The sequence below is a fragment of the Typopeltis vanoorti genome, chromosome 6 (assembly GCF_054136105.1).
Source record: "Typopeltis vanoorti isolate ZY-2024b chromosome 6, IOZ_Tvanoo_1.0, whole genome shotgun sequence".
Taxonomy (NCBI): domain Eukaryota; kingdom Metazoa; phylum Arthropoda; class Arachnida; order Uropygi; family Thelyphonidae; genus Typopeltis; species Typopeltis vanoorti.
In genome coordinates this window covers 128,065,421-128,084,512 of record NC_143554.1, presented here as the reverse complement: position 1 = coordinate 128,084,512, position 19,092 = coordinate 128,065,421, and the positions used below count along the sequence as shown (strand labels likewise).

The 19,092-nt window shown below is 35.8% G+C and overlaps 1 protein-coding gene across 2 annotated transcripts in view; it reads left to right on the top strand.

Moving 5' to 3' along the window:
- The window catches only part of LOC150105927 (SCY1-like protein 2), a 304,184-nt gene that overhangs the window by 49,497 nt on the left and 235,595 nt on the right, over window positions 1-19,092 (top strand). For both annotated transcript variants that reach the window (XM_090393688.1, XM_090393689.1), the window contains 2 exons: window positions 3,332-3,481; window positions 17,271-17,486. In XM_090393688.1, the coding sequence (XP_090249814.1) occupies window positions 3,332-3,481; window positions 17,271-17,486 (366 nt within the window). The remainder of the gene's footprint in view (window positions 1-3,331; window positions 3,482-17,270; window positions 17,487-19,092) is intronic.

Below are 19,092 nucleotides of genomic sequence, written 5' to 3'. Positions count from 1 at the left end.
CACTACTCCTGAGATGGTGATTGGTCTGTAATAACTACCGCAGTTTTAGAGCCACCCTTATGCAAAGAACCACTTTGCCTAACTTCCACTCCCTAGGGACCATACCAGAGTTCAAACTTAAATTAAATATCCAAGTAAGAGGGGTTGACATTTCATTTGCACATTCACACAACACCTGAGCTGATATTCCATCTACGCCTACAGCAGTGTTTGCATTTAAATTTTGCAATATATTAAATACCTCTGATTTCTTAGCTTCATTTCTCACATTAGTTATTGCAGGTACAGAGATATCCTCACTTGGGTGATAGACTTTTGAAAAGTGATCACTGGGTAACTCGACTATTACACCTGATTTTGTCACCTCAATACCATCAGCACCCACTAAAGTTATCCTTCTGGAGTCATTCTTTTACTTGCCACATAGTGGAAGAACTTTTTGGGATTACCCTTGATCTCTTTGGCTAAGGTCTTCTCATAATCTGATTTAGCTTTTCTTACTATGCTCGTAACCTTCCTAGCTTGAGCCTTGTACTGCTCATAGGTGTACTGATCGCCTTTCTCCTTGTAAATTCTCCATAACATTTTCTTTTTTTGCAGGTCAAGCTTGATACTACTACTCATCCATCTAACGCCTGCCTTGTTTGACTTCCTGACCATGGGGACACAATCTGATATTGCTTTCCTCAGATACCCGCTGATTTTATTCCATGCACTGCTAACATCTTTCCCCTGCAATATGTTCTGCCATGGGATGGCTGCAAGCTCATTCCGAAGCTTGTTATAATCAACCTGTAGTTATCCAATACCCCTTCTTAGCAGAAAAATCCACAGATTTTGCAACCTCCCAAGTCAATACCACATGATCGCTTTCACCAGTTGGAGGTAACGAGGACACCTTACTTATGCATATATTCTCTGAACCAGTAACCAGGTCCAGCACTCTTACACCACGTGTCCCTTCAGTTATGTGCTGTTTCAAGTAATTATCTCGTAGAAGATGTATGAACTGCATTTCCTTTTTGCTATGTGATATTTCCTCCTTCCAATTTGTATCACCATAATTAAAATCCCCCATAATAATAACTAAACCTGCTCATTGCACTAATTTGCTGATGCATGAATTTAATATCTCCCCCTGTACTCCCTAGCCTATAGCAGCATCCAGCTGTATATTTGGTTGCATTGGTCACTATTTCACACCAGACTGCCTCAGATGAGCTCTCATTCACATGTCTATCATCTTGATATACTACTTTCTTTGGCTGCAACACATCAGCTATCATCAACAGTACTCCTCCCCCTGTTCTATCTTCTCTATCCTCCCTGAAAATACTGTACCCATCACATTCAATTCCAGTGACCACATCTTCTACTGACAGCCAAGTTTCACTAATGCCTGCAACTTTTGGTGAGATTCCACTGACTAATGCCAAAAATTCTTCTCTTATTTCGAATGCTTCTTGCATTGGTATACAAAAATTGCAGATTCCCTTACCAGCTTTAGAACTGATATATAAGTCACTAATTTCAGTAGTCCCATGCCAATTTTTATCCCCTCTCTTCTGCAATTTATTCTGCGAATAAGGATCAATAAATATACAATCAGTGCTAAAGTTTCTCTCTCTTACACTCAACCTTTTCAATATTAGTTTCCCTGCCCAATTACTTCAACTTGTTCAGAAAACAGTAACTTCTTTAATCGCTTATGTCCTTCCATGTTCAGATGCAGCCCATCTCTAGCATACAACTGTCTTTTTCCTTCAAACACACTCCAAACATCAACAAATTCCAGACCTCTTTTTTTTTGCACATTCTTGCAATCATATCATTCATTATCATCGCTCGTCTACTTAACTCATAATTGTCAAAATGAAGCAGCACACACACACACTATCCTCCCATTGGCACTTTTCCTCTTCACAATATCTGACAATATTCTTAAATCTTTTCCTACCTGATTTATACCACCACTCAGGTCATTTGTACCCACCATAACTATCATCTTGTCTGCTTCATGCCTTCTCTTTATTGCTAAAGCCACTCTTTCTATGCATTCACTCCTCATGCATACCACTCTCCATACCCTTAATCATAGAATCACCATATATCTTGCCACTCTTAACTTCATTCAAATCCACACAAGCATCACTCGTGGACTCATTTTCTACACTATTCAGCATGACTCTCCCAGTTTCATTACTCAACACTCTTTTAGTTACCCCCCACTCTCACGACATCTCCTTTCTTCTAGGCCTCTTGTGGTTTTATTTTGTTGACTCCCAATCACTCCCATACTATTTATTACTGCATCATTCACCAAAGACTCACTCATACGTAATCCTGTTCTAGTTACTTCAGTTAAAGTAATCTCTATAGTTCTAATTTCTCTGTTTAACACATTAAACTCAGTTTTAACTTCCAGTGTCTCCTTACTGAGCACTTCCAATTCCTCATGCAGAAGATGAAGGTCATTTTTCATTTTCATGAACTCCCACCAAAGTTCTTCCGCTACGGTCCCAATGTCAGTTTCCATTCCTAAACGCTCCAGCCTATCCCGACACTTCTCACACACGTCTACATTTTTGTTCTTCTCATTTAGCCAGACCGACCACAGATCCTTCACATTCTTTGGCGCATACATGTAGCAGTTTCCGCAACGCATCCGTTGCGAAAAATCTAATGTCGAGCCAGCCTTTCGTGTAGAAGTCCTGCGCGCCGCTGACGTCCATTTCTTGTTGGACGCCATCTTTACATGTTGAAGTAGTGAAACAAACGGCAGTGAAAAAATATATACAACACAGTTCCAAACAATAACACCACTGAAGGACACTTGTATCTAACCGATGCACAACTGCAGCACAATTTCAGACAAAAAGCCACACTGTATTTAAATTTAAAACCACGTTTTCTAGCCTAACTAAACATGACCGCCACATTCACCAAGGACACTAGCGCTACCCAATATAACCTCTTAGAGCATCATTGAGACGTAATATGTCAAACCCATTTAGTAGGAACTGTAGCAATGTACATATGCTTTTTCATATGTGCATTCTTACATAATACTGAGCTTTATTGGTTGAATCTTAACTAGAAACTACCCAGACCAAACAGTTGATAGATGTGGTTAGTTGATATTTTAATTTAGTAAGGAAAAATAAGTGGAGAGAGAGAGATTATTAAAGTTGGTACCAAAACTTTTTTTTTTTAATCACAGTGTTAGAATTATTTTGGAAAAGTAGATTAGTTCAGTATATTTTATTCATCAAGATTAAACAGCAGATATCTTTTAATCATGAATAATTCTTAATTTTTTTTTTTTTTTAAGGCAATAGAAGGTCTAGCTTTCCTTCACAATGATGTAAAAATGCTTCATAGGAATATTTGTCCAGAATCAATAATTATTAATAAAAATGGAGCTTGGAAGATTTCAGGTTTTGACTTTGCTGTGACAGCTCTCAATCCTCAAGAAGCTCAGGTATTATTATTTTTTTAATATGTTTCCAAACTTAAATGTCAATTTATATACAATTCAAAACAAAACAACTAGGGAATATTTTGGTTTTCTTGTAAATTATAAAGTAATAAAAATCATTTACAAACGTACCACATTATTTAAAAGTATTCTTAATATACAGCAGTGTAGAACACGCAACTGCATGCAAAATCATGTTAAAACTTGTCGAAACGATTTCTTCAAGAGCTTGAAATTCCTCTCCCAGAAGAGTGGGGAAATATCAAACAACAACTATTTGATCATCTTATCTGGTTCATGCAATCAAGATGTACTGCTGTTTAGGTTGTTAATGGAGACCATATGCTCCCTATTAAAAATTAGCAAAAGCATCAACAACAATATCATCATCAACATCAAATTCCTGATTTGTACCCTCAAGGGGTGTACAGGATATGATAGTACTACATGAAAAATTTACAACATTAATAACTTCCTATCTACAATTTTCCTCCAAATCAGTCTGTTACTTGTCAAGACTCCAATATTATCAGATCTTATATTTCTATCATCTAAGGCACTTTGTACCGTATCAATCCACCTATTTCTTGGTCTTCCTCTGGGTCGTTTTCCTGCTAACCTGACAGAGAACATTTGTTTTGCTAATCTTTCCTCGCCCATTCTGTTTAAGTGACCATACCACCTGAGATTAGCTCTGCTAATGCATTCCTGGATGCTGACAAGGTCAAGTTCTTTCCTAATATCCTCGTTTTTAATATGATATTACCATTGATGCCATCTGTTCATGCCTCTAATCTTTCTCAGGACGCTCATATCTGCGGTCTCTAGTCTTTGGTCAAGTGTTTTACTTCTGACCCAATTCTCAGATCCATAAGTTAAAACTGGTTTGAACACTGTCTTGTATACAGCTAATTTAGTGTTCTGACTAATTTATCTCTTATTCCATATGAATTTATTCAATCGACTTCTTACCATGCCCGCTTTGTTGATTCTGTTGTCTATTTCCATACTTAATTTACCATCTTCTGTAAAAAATCGTGCTAAGTAGCTGAATTTTTCACTTATTCCACAGGTTCTCTGTTCACAACACAATTGACATTTTCAACGATTCTACCTATTTTCATTGTCTTTGTCTTTTTATTGCTGACCTTCATACCATACCTATTACAACAGTTATTCAATTTAGTCAGGGAATCTTGCAAACTTGTAGCGGATTTATTTAGAAGTATAACATCGTCTGTATAAAGCAAAGAGCTAACATTAACATCTCTAATTTTGATATCATGTTTAATACCACTTTCCTTCATAATGTGATCCATATAGATAATGAATAACAGAGGGGATAATGTACATCCTTGTCTCACACCAGATTTAACATTAAAACCATCTTCCTGTACTTCCTTCAATTCTAACTGCTGACTTACAATTCAAATAAAGACTAAGAATTGTTTGATATAATGCCCCATTTACAACATATAACTGTAGCGTATTGAATAGCTTCTCTCTTGGCACCTTGTCATATGCCTTTTCCAGATCGACAAAACTCAAATAGAGATCTTTGTTACATTTCCATGATTTCTCCACTATTTGTTGTAAAGTGAAGATCTGATCCTGACAGCCTCTATTTGGCCCTAATCCAGCTTGTTCTTCACCAAGCTTTTCTTCCACAATTCTTCTCAACGGTTTCTCAAGTATACTTGCATAGATCTTGCCAGGAACACTCAGTAGGGAAGTACCTATATAATTCTCACATTCAGTTTTATTTCTTTTTTTTTTTATATATGGGTACTATTAGAGCTCTACTCCATACTTCATGAATTTATTCCTCTGTCCAGGCTTTCTGAACTATACAGTGCAGCCACTGTAAGACTTTTATACCACCATACCTCAGCATTTCTGGTCGAATATCATCTACTCCTGCTGCCTTTCCACATTATAAGCCTTTGATGGCTTTTTCTATTTCAAGTATGGATATGTATTCCTGCCTGTATGCCGTTTGAGTGTTTTTAACACTGTGCTATCACTGCTTGTTTCCTTTAGCAATTTTTCAAAGTAATTACTCCATACTTCAAGGATATCTTTTTTTTTCTCCTGTTTTCATGTCACCTTTATCATCTCTAACTCCTTTTATAGCACTCTTTCCTCCATTTCTAAACTTCTTCAACAACCTCCAGGATATTATGCCACTTTCTTGATATTTATTTTCTATATTTTTGCCAAAGTCCTACCATGACTTTTGTTTAGCTAGTTTTACACAGTGTTCCGCTTTCTTACATTTGTCTCTGTATTCTCTAAGAGCACAAGCTGACTTATTTGCCAGGAACTTTTGATATGCTTTCTTCTTTTCCTTTACTGCCTCTTTAACTTCCTGTGTCCACCATGGAGTTCTGATTTTTCTATCCTTGCACACAACCTCACCACATGCCTCTCTGGCTGAATCCATCAGGGTTTTCTTCAAGGCTTGCCACTGAATTTCCAAGGTTTGGTTCCTATTCTCAAACTCTTTCATTTTTTCTTCAATAATCTTTGTGTATTTTAGTCTACAGTTCACATCTGAGAGCTACTCAATTTTTATTCAATTATCAAAAGCGTTTTTTGGCTATTCTTGTTAAAATTATTTCACACTAAAATGTATAATTTGTTAAATTTGTAATAAATATCGATTATTTAAACAATATACCATCAATTACATCCTATCCTTAAGTAAGAAATATTTATTCATGTATATAGTACCCGATAGTTATAATTATTTGTAGAAATTTATAATTATCTGACAGAAACTAAAATATCTGCTAATTGTTTTGAGCAGTGTATATAACAAATAAATGGGAGGAGATCCACATCACCTATCAGAAATGTTTAATACTGACAGGTTACTGACCTAATGTCCAATCTTCACCTTCACATGGTGCATCTATTAGTAGGCATAACTACATACTGAATGAATAAGGATTTACCGGGATTTTGCTGACCAAATTGTACTCTCTATTGGCTTAAACCACAAATGTATATAATGGTGCTGTAATATCTGTGGTTATACTTTCACATTATTCTATTTCACGTACTTCCACTACCTTACTTTATCTTTGTTTTCTCTTTACCTAATTATCGTTAATGGTCAGCTGTCTCAACTATGGACTGCTACTATCTACTTATTTCTATTATATCTTATCTCCGGGGGGGGGGCACAAAGTGGCCTGCAAGCTGCATACAGCTCGCGTCCACGTGTTACGAAGCTCTTCACGATCTACCAGGAAAAAATAAACAAAGGGAAGAGGAGACAGCAAAAAAGAGGACAAAGTAAAAAAAAAAAGAGAGAGAAAAAACAGGGTTAATACAATTACTGCAATCATCCATCATCATCATCATCAAATTCCTGACATTTACCCTCAAGGGGTGTACAGGATATGATAGTACTACATGAAAAATTTACATCATTACTAACTTCCTTAGTTGGAAAAGGAGTTAGACAAGGATGTTTACTTTCTCCTCACTTGTTTAGTATATATGCATAGGACATCATGCGTGAAGCATTGGATGAGCTCAGCACAGGAATTACGATAGGATGTAGATTGATCAGTAATCTGAGATACGCTGATGATACAGTACTCCTTTGTAATGACATGGAAGAACTAGGACTAATTCTTGACAAAGTTAACAAGATCAGTAATAACAGAGGACTTCAACTCAATTCTAGCAAGACAAAGATCATGGTTGATCTTTGGGTGTTAGAAAAGATTAGTACAACTTTAAGGCTCCTTAAGGATATTGACAGAAGAAAGTTAAAATATTTTGGACACATAGAAAGGATGGAAGGAGGACTTCTCAGAACAGTAATAGAAGGTAAAGTTCCTGGAAAAAGAGGCATGGGTAGACCATCAATGAGATGGATGGATCTAGCAGCCTCAACTCTCTGAAGAGAGTTGAGGCTGCCAGAAAAGCAAACAACAGGACTACATGGCAAGGCCTGGTGTGGAACATCATCGAGCATCGGAGTAACCATATGGCATCTGTAGATGCCCAGTGAACATAGAGAGAGAGACTAACTTCCTACCTACAATTTTCTGCCAAATCAATCTGTTACCTGTCAAAGCTACAACATTGTCAGATCTTATATTTCTATCTTCTAAGGTACTTTTCACCATATCAATCCACCTATATCTTGGTCTTCCTCTGGGTCTTTTTCCTGCCAACCTGGCAGAGAACACTTGTTTTGCTAATCTTTCCTTGTCCATTCTGTTTAAGTGACCATACCACCTGAGATTAACTCTGCTAACACATTCCTGGATGCTGACAATGTCAAGTTCTCTCCTAATATCCTCGTTTTTAATATGATATTGCCATCGATGCCATCTGTTCACACCTATAATCTTTCTCAGGACTCTCATATCGGCGGTCTCTAGTCTTTGGTCAAGTGTTTTACTTCTGACCCAGCTCTCAGATCCATAAGTTAAAATTGGTTTAAACACTGTCTTGTATACAGCTAATTTAGTGTTTTGACAAATTTTTCTCTTATTCCATATAAATTTATTCAATTGACTTCCTACCATACCAGCTTTGTTGATCCTGTTATCTACTTCCATATTTAATTTATCATCTTCACTAAAAATCATGCCTAAGTAGCTAAAATGTTTTACTTGTTCTATAGGTTCTCCATTCACCTTGCATTGAATATTTTCAATGCTTCTGCCTATTTTCATTGTCTTTGTCTTTTTATTGCTGACCTTCATACCATATCTATTACAACAGTTATTCAATTTAGACAGGGAAACTTGCAGACTTGTACTGGATTTATTTAGAAGTATAACATCATCTGCATAAAGTAAAGAGCTAAGATTAATATCACCAATTTTGATATCAGATTATGGGGAACTGGACAATGAGACTTATTTGTGCCTATGGTCCCACAGAAGGTTCTACTAAGGTAGAAGTGGAGGAATTTTTTAATGCTTTAGAGAAAGCATCTGACACAATGAAAAAGGAAAAGTTGGTCCTTGTTGGGGATCTAAATAGCAGAGTAGGAAATGATTGTGAGACATACAAAAATATATTGGGAAAATTTAGAGAAAAGACCATAGCTGATAATAATAGCAAATATTTGTTGGATTTCTGCTCAGGACATGGACTGGTTATTACTAACACCACGTTTCAACATAAAAATGTGCACAAATTCACATGGAGAGAAGAGGCAAGAAATAAGAAAAGTCTCATTGACTATGTTATTGTTGATGGTGATGTTTTCTCCCTTGTGCAGGACACCAGAGTGTACAGAGGATTTGAAATTGGAAGTGATCACTATTTAGTCTTGAGCAGGATACAATTGAATTTCATATCGAAAAGAATAACATGTAAGAAAGTTTTAAAGCGAATAAAAGTTGATCAGCTCTCAGATGTGAACTGTAGACGAAAATACACAAAGATTATTGAATTAAAAATGAAAGAGTTTGAGAACAGGAACCAAACTTTAGAGATTCAGTGGCAAGCCTTGAAGAAAACCTTGATTGATTCAGCCAGAGAGGCATGTGGTGAGATTGTCTGCAAGGATAGAAAAATCCGAACTCCATGGTGGACACAGGATGCTAAAGAGGCAGTGAAGGAAAAGAAGAAAGCATATCAAAAGTTCCTGGCAAATAAGTCATCTTGTGCTCTTAGAGAATACAGAGACAAATGTAAGAAAGCGAAACACTGTGTAAAACTAGCTAAACAAAAGTCATGGGAGGACTTTGGCAAGAACATAGAAAATAAATATCAAGAAGGTGGCAAAATATTTTGGAGGTTATTGAAGAAGCTTAGAATGGAGGAAAGAGAGTACTGTAAAAGGAGTTAGAGATGATAAAGGTGACATGAAAACAGGAGAAAAAGATATCCTTGAAGTATGGAGTAATTACTTTGAGAAATTGCTAAATGAAACAAGCAGTGATGACAGCACAATGGTAAAAAACACCGACCAGACATGCAGTCAGGAATACATATCCATACTCGAAGTAGAAAAAGCAATCAAAGGCTTGAAATGTGCAAAGGCAGCAGGAGTAGATGATATTCGACCAGAAATGCTGAAGTATGGTGGTATAAAAGTCTTGCAGTGGCTGCACTGCATAGTTCATAAGGCCTGGATAGAGGGACGAATTCCCGATGATTGGAGTAGAGCTCTCATAGTACCAATATATAAAAAGGGAAATAAAACGGAATGTGAGAATTACAGAGGTATTTCCGTACTGAGTGTTCCTGGTAAGATATATGCAAGTATTCTTGAGAAATGGTAGAGAAGAATGAAGAAAAAGCTGGATTCTGGCCAAATAGAGGCTGTCAGGATCAGATCTTCATTTTACGACAAATAGTGGGAATATAACAAAGATCTCTATTTGAGTTTTGTAGATCTGGAAAAAGCATATGATTAGGTGCTATGAGAGAAGCTATTCAATATGCTACAGTTATATGGTGTCAATGGAGCATTATATCAAGCAATACCTAGTCTTTATTTGAGTTGTAAGTCAGCAGTTACAATTGAAGGAAGTACAGGAAGATGGTTTAATGTTAAATGTGGTGTGAGAAAAGGATGTACATTATCCCCTGTGTTATTCATTATCTATATGGATCACATTATGAAGGAAAGTGGTATTAAACATGATATCAAAATTGGAGATGTTAATGTCAGCTCTTTGCTTTATGCAGACAATGTTATACTTATCAATAAATCCACTACGAATCTGCAAGATTCCTTGACTAAATTGAATGACTGTTGTAATAGATATGGTATGAAGGTCGGCAATAAAAAGACAAAGACAATGAAAATAGGCAGAATCGTTGAAAATGTCAACTGCATTGTGAACGGAGAACCCTGATTAAACAAATAAAACAATTCACCTACTTAGGCATGTATTTTAGTGAAGATGATAAATTAAATATGGAAATAGACAACAGAATCAATAAAGCTGGTATAGTAGGAAGTCAGTTGAATAAATTCATATGGAATAAGAGAGAAATTAGTCAGAACACTAAATTAGTTGTATACAAGACAGTGTTCAAACCAGTTTTAACTTATGGATCTGAGAGCTGGTTCAGAAGTAAAACACTTGACCAAAGACTAGAGACCGCAGATATGAGAGTCCTGAGAAAGATTAGAGGCGTGAACAGATGGCATCATATTAAAATATGGCAATATCATATTACAAACGAGGATATTAGGAAAGAACTTGACATTGTCAGCATCCAGGAATGCATTAGCAGAGCTAATCTCAGGTGGTATGGTCATTTAAACAGAATGGGTGAGGAAAGATTGGCAAAACAAGTGTTCTCTGCCAGGTTGGCAGGAAAACAACCCGGAGGAAGACCAAGATATAGGTGGATTGATACGGTACAAAGTGCCTTAGACGATAGAAATATAAGATCTGTTAATGTTGGAGTCTTGACGAGTAACAGACTGATCTTGAAGAAAATTGTAGATTGGAAGTTGGTAATGATGTAAATTTTTCATGTAGTACTATCATATCCTGTACACACCTTGAGGGTACATGTCAGGAATTTGATGATGATTTAATACCACTTTCCTTTATAATGTAATCCATATAGATAATAAATAACAATGGCGTTAATGATCACCTGATTTTACCTCAACTCATCTTCCTGTACCTCTTTCAATTCTAATTGCTGACTTAAATTTAGAGACTATGTATTGCTTGATATAATATCCCATTACATCACATAACTGTAGTATTTTCCAGAGCTTTCCTCTTGGCACCTTGTGATATGACTTTTCCTCATCTCTAACACTTAAATACAAATCCTATAACAACAAGTTCTCAAAGATTTGTTGTAAAATGAAAATCTGATTCTGGCAACCTCTGTTTGGCCAGGATCCAGCTTGTTCTTCATCAAGCTTCCCTTTCAGAAATTTTCTTAGTTGCTGCTTCTCAAGTATACTTGCATAAATCTTACCAGGAACTATCAGTAGAGAAATACCTCTGTAATTCTCACATTCAGTTTTATTTCTCTTTGTATGGATTGGTACTATAAGTGCTCTGCTCCAGTTATCTGGAATTCGACCCTCTGACCAGGCCTTCTGAATTATGCAGTGCAGCCACTGTAAAACTTCTATACCTCAATATTTGAGCATTTTTGGCTGAATTTCATCTACTCCAGCTGCCTTTCCACATTTCAGGTTTTTGATGACTTTTTTCCTACTTCAAGTATGGATATATATTCCTGACTGCATTTTTGCTGGGAGTTTTCTGCCATTATTCAGACATCTAGAATATCTTTATCTTCAGATTTTCCTTCATTTCTAAGCTTTTTTTAATATCCTCCAGAATATTTTGCTACCTTTCTGATATTTATTTTCTATGTTCTTACCAGTCTTCCGATGGCTTTTGTTTTGCTAGTTTTATATGGTGCTTCACTTTCTTATATTTTTCTCTGTATTCTCTAAGAGCACAAGCTGACTTACTTGCAAGGAACTTTCAATATGTTTTCTTCTTTTTTTTTTTTACTGTCTCTTTAACTTACTGAGTGCATCATGGAGTCCTGATTTTTCTATCCTTTCAGACAACTTCACGTGCCTCTCTGACTGAATCACTCAGTGTTTTTTTCAGGATTTGTCATTGAATCTCCAAGTTTGGTTCTTGTTTTCAAAATTTTAATTTTTCTTGGATATTGTTTGTATGTGTGTGTCTACAATTTACCTCTGAAAGCTGCTCAACCTTGATTTGTTTTAAAAATTTCTTATACGCTCTTCTTTTTAATATGAAATTCAGCTTTATCCTGTTCAAAACTACGTAGCAATTGCTTCCTATTTCAAATCCTCTGTATACTCTTGTGTCCTGAACCAGTGAGAAACATTGCTATCAACTATCAATGAGACTTTTCTTATTTCTTGCATCTTCTCTTAATGTGAATTTGTGCATTTTTTTTATGTTGGAACACAGTGTTAGTAATAACTAACAACATATCCTGAACAGAAATCTAGCAGGCATATACCATTATTAGCTTTGCACTTTTCTCCCAATTTTCCCCCAAACATTTCTGTATGTCTGGTAATCATTTTCTACTCTGCTGTTTAGGTCTCAAAAAAGAACAACTTTTCCTTTTTCATTGAGCCTTCTGCCTTCTCTAATGTCTCAAAAAATTCCTATATTTTCTCCTTGCTAGAACCCTCTGTGGGACTATAAGCACAAACAACTCTCATTGTCCAGTTCGACATTCTGACACTTGCCCACATCACTCTACTTGATATTGCCTGCCATTCAAGAAGGTTATTCTTATATTTAGTGTTGAACAATATAACCACTTCCTCTTTTTCCTGATTGTTATTGCCTGAATATAACATTTTGTCGCTTAGAAACATCTCGCCTATTTTTGTCTTCTTTCTTTTAATCATACCTGTTATGTTGATCTAGTACTTATCCAATTCTTCTGCTAGTTCCATCTCTTTTCCATTGATGCGTCTTATAATGATAATACCAGTCTTGAACTTGATGTTGAACTCGGATGTGTTCTAGGATTTGTTCCAGTAGCTGACTTTTTGCTGTTTGCCTTGATGAAAACACTGGCGACCTTGTTTAACTGGGCAAATCCCCAGCCGCATGAAATTCTATCATGTTACATCATCGTTTTACATTGTGGTTTAAGCCAATAAGAATACAGTTTGGTCAACTAAATCTCAAATTGCCCTCCCATCCTCTTGCATTCATATCCAGAGAGATATCTAATAGGGTGCACCTCAAGAAGGTGAGGATTGGACATTAGTTCAGAAGCCCCAGTCGGTTCTCCACATGCCTTAAAAGGCTACGTGGAAGTCTCCTCCCAGTTATACAACTTTGACACCTCTGATATTTAGAAAATAAATATCAGGAAGGTAGCAAAATGTTCTGAAGGCTATTGAAAAAGCTTAGAAATGGAGGAAAGAGTACTGTGAAAAGGAATCAAAGATGAGAAAGGTGACATGAAAACTGAAGATAAGGATATCCTAGATGTCTGTACTAATTACTTTGAAAACTGCTAAATGAAACTAGCAGTAACAGGTCAATAGTAGAAAATTTTCATATAAACACAGTGTGTATATATTATATCAATACCTGAGATAGAAAAGCCATCAAAAACATAAAATGTGGAAAAGCAGCTGGAGTATATGATATTTGACTAGAAATGCTCAAATATGGAGGTATAATAGTTTTGCAGTGGCTACATTGCATAATTCAGATGGTGTGGTCAGAAGGCCAAATTCGAGATTGGAATTTAGCTTTCTGAGTGGAGTAGGGATCTGATAGTTCCCATCTATAAAAAATAAGGGAATGCAGTTGTTATGGAGGAATTTCTCTACTAAGTGGTTCTAGATTTATGCAAACATACTTGAAAAGAGGTTGTGGAAGAAAAGTTGGAGAAGAACAAGCTGGTTTCAGGCTGAATACCAGTTGTCAAGATCAAATTTTTTCTTTACCACAAATAGTTGAGAAATCATGGGGAATATGACAATCAAGTAGTACTTAAGCTTTGTAGATCTGGAAAAGGTATATGATAAGGTGCCCAGATAAAATCTTTTGAAAACATTTACAATTATATGGGGTAAATGGAACATTATACAGAGCAGTACATAATCTATATTTAAGTTGTAACTCAGCAGTTAGAATTGAAAAAAATACAGGAAGATTGTTTGATGTTAAGTCAGGGGTCAGATAAGGATGCACATTATTTCCACTCTTATTCATCATCTATATGGATCATATTATGAAAAAGTGGGATGAGGCCTGAATTTAGAATTGATATTGTCAAACTTAGCTCTTGGTTTTATAAAGATGATGATGATGTACTTCTAAATGCATCTAGTGCAAATCTGCAGGATTCTCTGACTAAATTGAATAACAACCATATTTATCTGACACAACCATATTTATTTAGGTTTGGGTAGTTGGCAAGAACTGCATCTGATTCCAGTAAAAGTCTCTCGGACTTGAATTTACTTTGGTGGAGTAAGGTGGCTTTTTTCCAATGGATTCTGTGTCGGGTATCCAGGGCATGGTCTGCTAATCCTGAGAGGCTGTAGTGGTGAAATCTGATGTAATTTTGGCGCTCTGTTATGTGAATGTTGGCTGTCTTGCATGTTTGTCCATAATAAGAAAGGTTGCAGCTGCAGTGTACCTGGACAACAAGAGCCAACTCTGGAGCACAAGCCTTCAGAACAGTTGGTGAAATGTTTTCAGGACTTGGAGACTGATTGGTTTATAATTTTATACGTTCTTTTGATCTCTTTCTGGTGAAAGGCCATCAGGGAAGTTGAGTTAATGTTTATGAGACAATTATTAAGATCAACAACACATGCATTTGAGAAAATGTGTGAAACCCAAAGATTGTCTTTTACTGTTGAGCAGGTGATGGTGCAATAAAGCCATCCTGGTGTAATAGGGTGGCAGCAGTGTTGGATAGAAATTATGGCCAGTGGCCTTGGCAGGAAACCTGATGGTCTGACTGCTGTTTGGACAGCTTTCTTCCTTTTGACAGTTTTGAAATTGGTTTTGATGTGGTGATAGTTCTTGTGCAGCACACATAACATATTTTTTTAAATTAAGGGGATATTAAATCCTACATTGTTTTAAAACCAAATAAGAAACTCAAAGATTGGAATCGGAGAGTTTCATGCCGGATATAGTAAACTATAAAAGTATCGGCGATTACTAGCATGAACTAATGCAAGTAGTCCTAGTACGTAGTACAAACTCCGGCAACTTGGAGCAAAGGTGGTGAAGTTCTGATCGCTATTCTTGGTATTTTCCATAATTGAAAAACACATTTCCTAGGAAATATGCTGTTATTACATTATGGTAGGAGGTCACTACCCAGACTGGTTTCAGCCTTTATTGAGGCTTCATCAGCGAGTAGCTAGACCAAATTAATACCAAACGGTATAGCAAAAAGAACTTATATACTCTGCTATACGAGTTGTCAAAAAGGTGCACCCATTAAGTTACTTAAATTAAGGGGATATTAAATCCCACATTGTTTTAAAACCGAATAAAGCCTATTGGCTCTTTATATTTTAAGTACACATAACATAATTTATTTATTTACTATAGACTTTGTGGCCTTTTGTGTGGGAGTGATATTAATATATGTATATATATATATATATATATATTTCAGGCTCTAGCATAAGCAGTAAAAGAAGATAGATTAGGATGAAAGCCAGTTATGAAACGACCACTTTTTCATCTTATATAAACTTGGTACATCTTTTGGAAAACCAAGGCTTAGAGTAATGAAATTTAGAGTGGAATGGAAAATAAATGTTTATGTACCAATATGGATTGTTTCAGTGTTTGTGTTGTGCATATGTTTGGGTTAGAAGGCCAAAAACAGTAATACCAAGTGAATGAGGCAAATAAGTTGAAAAGATCACCTCAGTTGGCATTCTTATAATGGCAAACAATTTCTGGATCAGATTGTTTGCGTGAGTGGTGCCATAGGCCATAGAAGAAGAGCTCCCTACTAGATTGTGGTCTGTATTGCCTGGAGAAGATTTTCTGTCTATGTACATGGATGACTACTGAAAGAATAAGCTAGAGTGTTTAGGATTAACTTGATTTTCTTGTAGGCATGTGGACAATGCGCAAGATCATTGGTCATAGAATGTCTCACCATCTTTATCTGCTTGGTCTTTGTAGTTGGAGGAGGAAAGCCAGTTGGTGTTATGAACATTAATATCTCCAAATTTGCTATTTGGAAAATTAGACCAAAGAAAATTGGCATTGAAGGAAAGTAAGTCGAATTTCAGAGTTGTCATTAGGAAAGCAATAGAGACAGCAGATGAATAGCTTTGAAACATGCCATAGCTTGATTGGCTAATTTCATACTCCACTTTTGCTGCCCAAACCAAGTCACCTTCCTGGTCTTCTCCTTGTACTCCTCATGCAACTGATCATTACCAGCATTCATCTCTTACCTTGTTTAGTCTTTTCAGCTTTGGAATGTACTCAGACATTACTGCTGGTAAATGGCTTTTGATCGATGCTCGTGCAGTGTCTATATCCTTCCCACTCAACTTCTCTTTCCATGCTGTAGCTCCCAGTTTTCTCCTAAACTTTCCATAATCACCAGTCTTATAGTTCCACATATATCCTTTCTTTATAGAAGTTCTCATGTGATCACTTTATGGTCACTCTCTCCAACTAGGGGACGATTAGAAACTCCATTTCACAATCACATCCTTTGATGATATAACGGATGATATAAGGTTGTTGTCCCTTAAGAACTCAAGAAATTCATTCTCCTTATTCCCTGACGCTAACTCTTCATTGTAATCAATATTGCCATAGTTGAAATCACCCATCATAATGATAACCCTTTGCTTGCTCACTAAGCCAATTCACTCTCCAGTAGACAGCTTACTGCTGTGAACTGGAGAGTCAATTATGGATTAGATTAGGATTCATCCTAATCTAATCCATAAAATCATTCAGGAAATTGAGACAAAGCATGCACCACAAGGTCAATTAAGTGCAGACTGATTTTGAGTAATAGCTGATATACTTAATGGTTAAAGGGCTGCTGAAGTGCAAAAGGTGGGGAAACCAGTGAACCGAAGAACAACCCTATGATATGTTAATAAATTAAATATTTCATGTTATATTAAATTTATAAAAATAATTAAAATGTCACACATGAAAGATATGATGTAATTTGGCTCTCAAATTTGATTCATTTTGAAAAGAATTTATAACACCCCCCCACACACACAAAAACAACTTAATTGTGATATGCAGTATATAAAATCAGTACATAAAATCATTTTTTTTTACTACCACAGCCAAAGTTTCCTTTTCATGAAATTGAAGCAGATTATCCACCAGTTTCCCAGCCACATCTGGACTATGTAGCACCAGAATACGTGCTAACCATGACCTGTGATACTACTAGTGACATGTTTTCAATAGGATCACTTATATATGCAATTTATAATAAGAATAAACCTTTGCTCAATAACTGTGCTGGTGTTTCATCATTAAAGCAAAATTTCCAAAAGGTAGGTAGGCATATAATTTTTATTACTGATACCTATTTATTTAAAAATAAATAAATAAAATCATCATCAACAATTCAACAACTAATCAACAATTTTCCTCCAAATTAATCTGCTCTTTGTCAAGATTTCAACATTATCATATCTTATATTTCTGTCTTCTAAGGCACATTTTACTTCATCAGTCCAACTAACATCATGGTCTTTTCCCTGCCATCCTGGCAAAGAACATTTGTTTTGATCATTCCTCTCTCATTCTGTCTAAGTGACCACACCATCTGAGATTAGCTCTGCTAGCATATTCGTGAATGCTAACAATGTCTACTTCTTTCCTAATATTCTCATTTTTAATGTGATACTGAAATGGTGCCATCTGTTCACTGTGGTCTTTATCAGAATTCTCATATCTCTGGTCTCCAGTATTTGATCAAGTGTTTTATTTCTAACCCATCTCTCAGATCCATAAGTTAAAATTGGTTTGAATACTATCTTATATACAGCTAATTTAGTGTTTTGACTAATTTCTTTTTTATTCCATATAAATTTATTCAGTTGACTTCCTACCATATCAGCTTTACTAATTTTGTTATCTATTTCCATATTTAATATACCATCTTCACTAAAAATTGTTCCTAAATAGCCAAAATGTTTTGCTTGTTCTATAGCCTCTCCATTCAAGATGCCCTTGATGTTTTTAATGTTACTGCCTATTTTCATTGTATTCTTATTGCTCACAGATAGTTAATGAGGCACTGAAGGAAAAGAAGAAAGCATATCAAAAGTTCCTGCCAAATAAGTCAGCTTGTGCCCTTAGAGAATAAGACAAATGCTAAGCACTGTGTAAAACTAGCTAAACAAAAGTCATGGGAAGACTTTAGTAAGAAAATAGAAAATAAATATCAAGACAGTGGCAAAATATTCTGGAGTTTGTTGAAGAAGCTTAGGAATGGAGGAAAGAGTGCTGTAAAAGGAATTAGAGATGATAAAGGTGACATGAGAACTGGAGAAAAAGATATCCTTGATGTATGGAGTAATTACTTCGGAAAATTGCTGAATGAAACAATCAGTGACAGCACAGTGGTAAAAAAACACTGACCGGGCAATATTTAGTCTTTATTTGAGTTGTAAGTGAGCAATTAGAATTGAAGTACAGGAAGATGGTCTAATGTTAAATTTGGTGTCAGACAAGGTTATACATTATCTATATGGATCACATTATGAAGGAAAGTGGTATTAAATCTGATATCAAAATTTGAGATGTTAATCTCAGCTCTTTGCTTTAGGCAGATGATGTTATACTTCTAAATAAATCTGCTACAAGTCTGCAAGATTCCCCGACTAAATTGAATAATTGTTGTAATAGATATGGTATGAAGGTCAGCAATAACAAGTTAGACAATGAAAATAGATGGAGGCATTGAGAAACTATAGAACAAGTAAAACATTTCATCTACTTAGGCATGATTTTTAATGAAGATGGTAAATTAAATATGGAAATATAATAAATTTAGTTTAATCCTTTACCCAAGTTTATGCAAACTTGGGTAAAGGATTAAACTAAATTTTGTGCCTGAAGTAGTTCAGGACTGAGGCAACTCGTAGTAAAGGT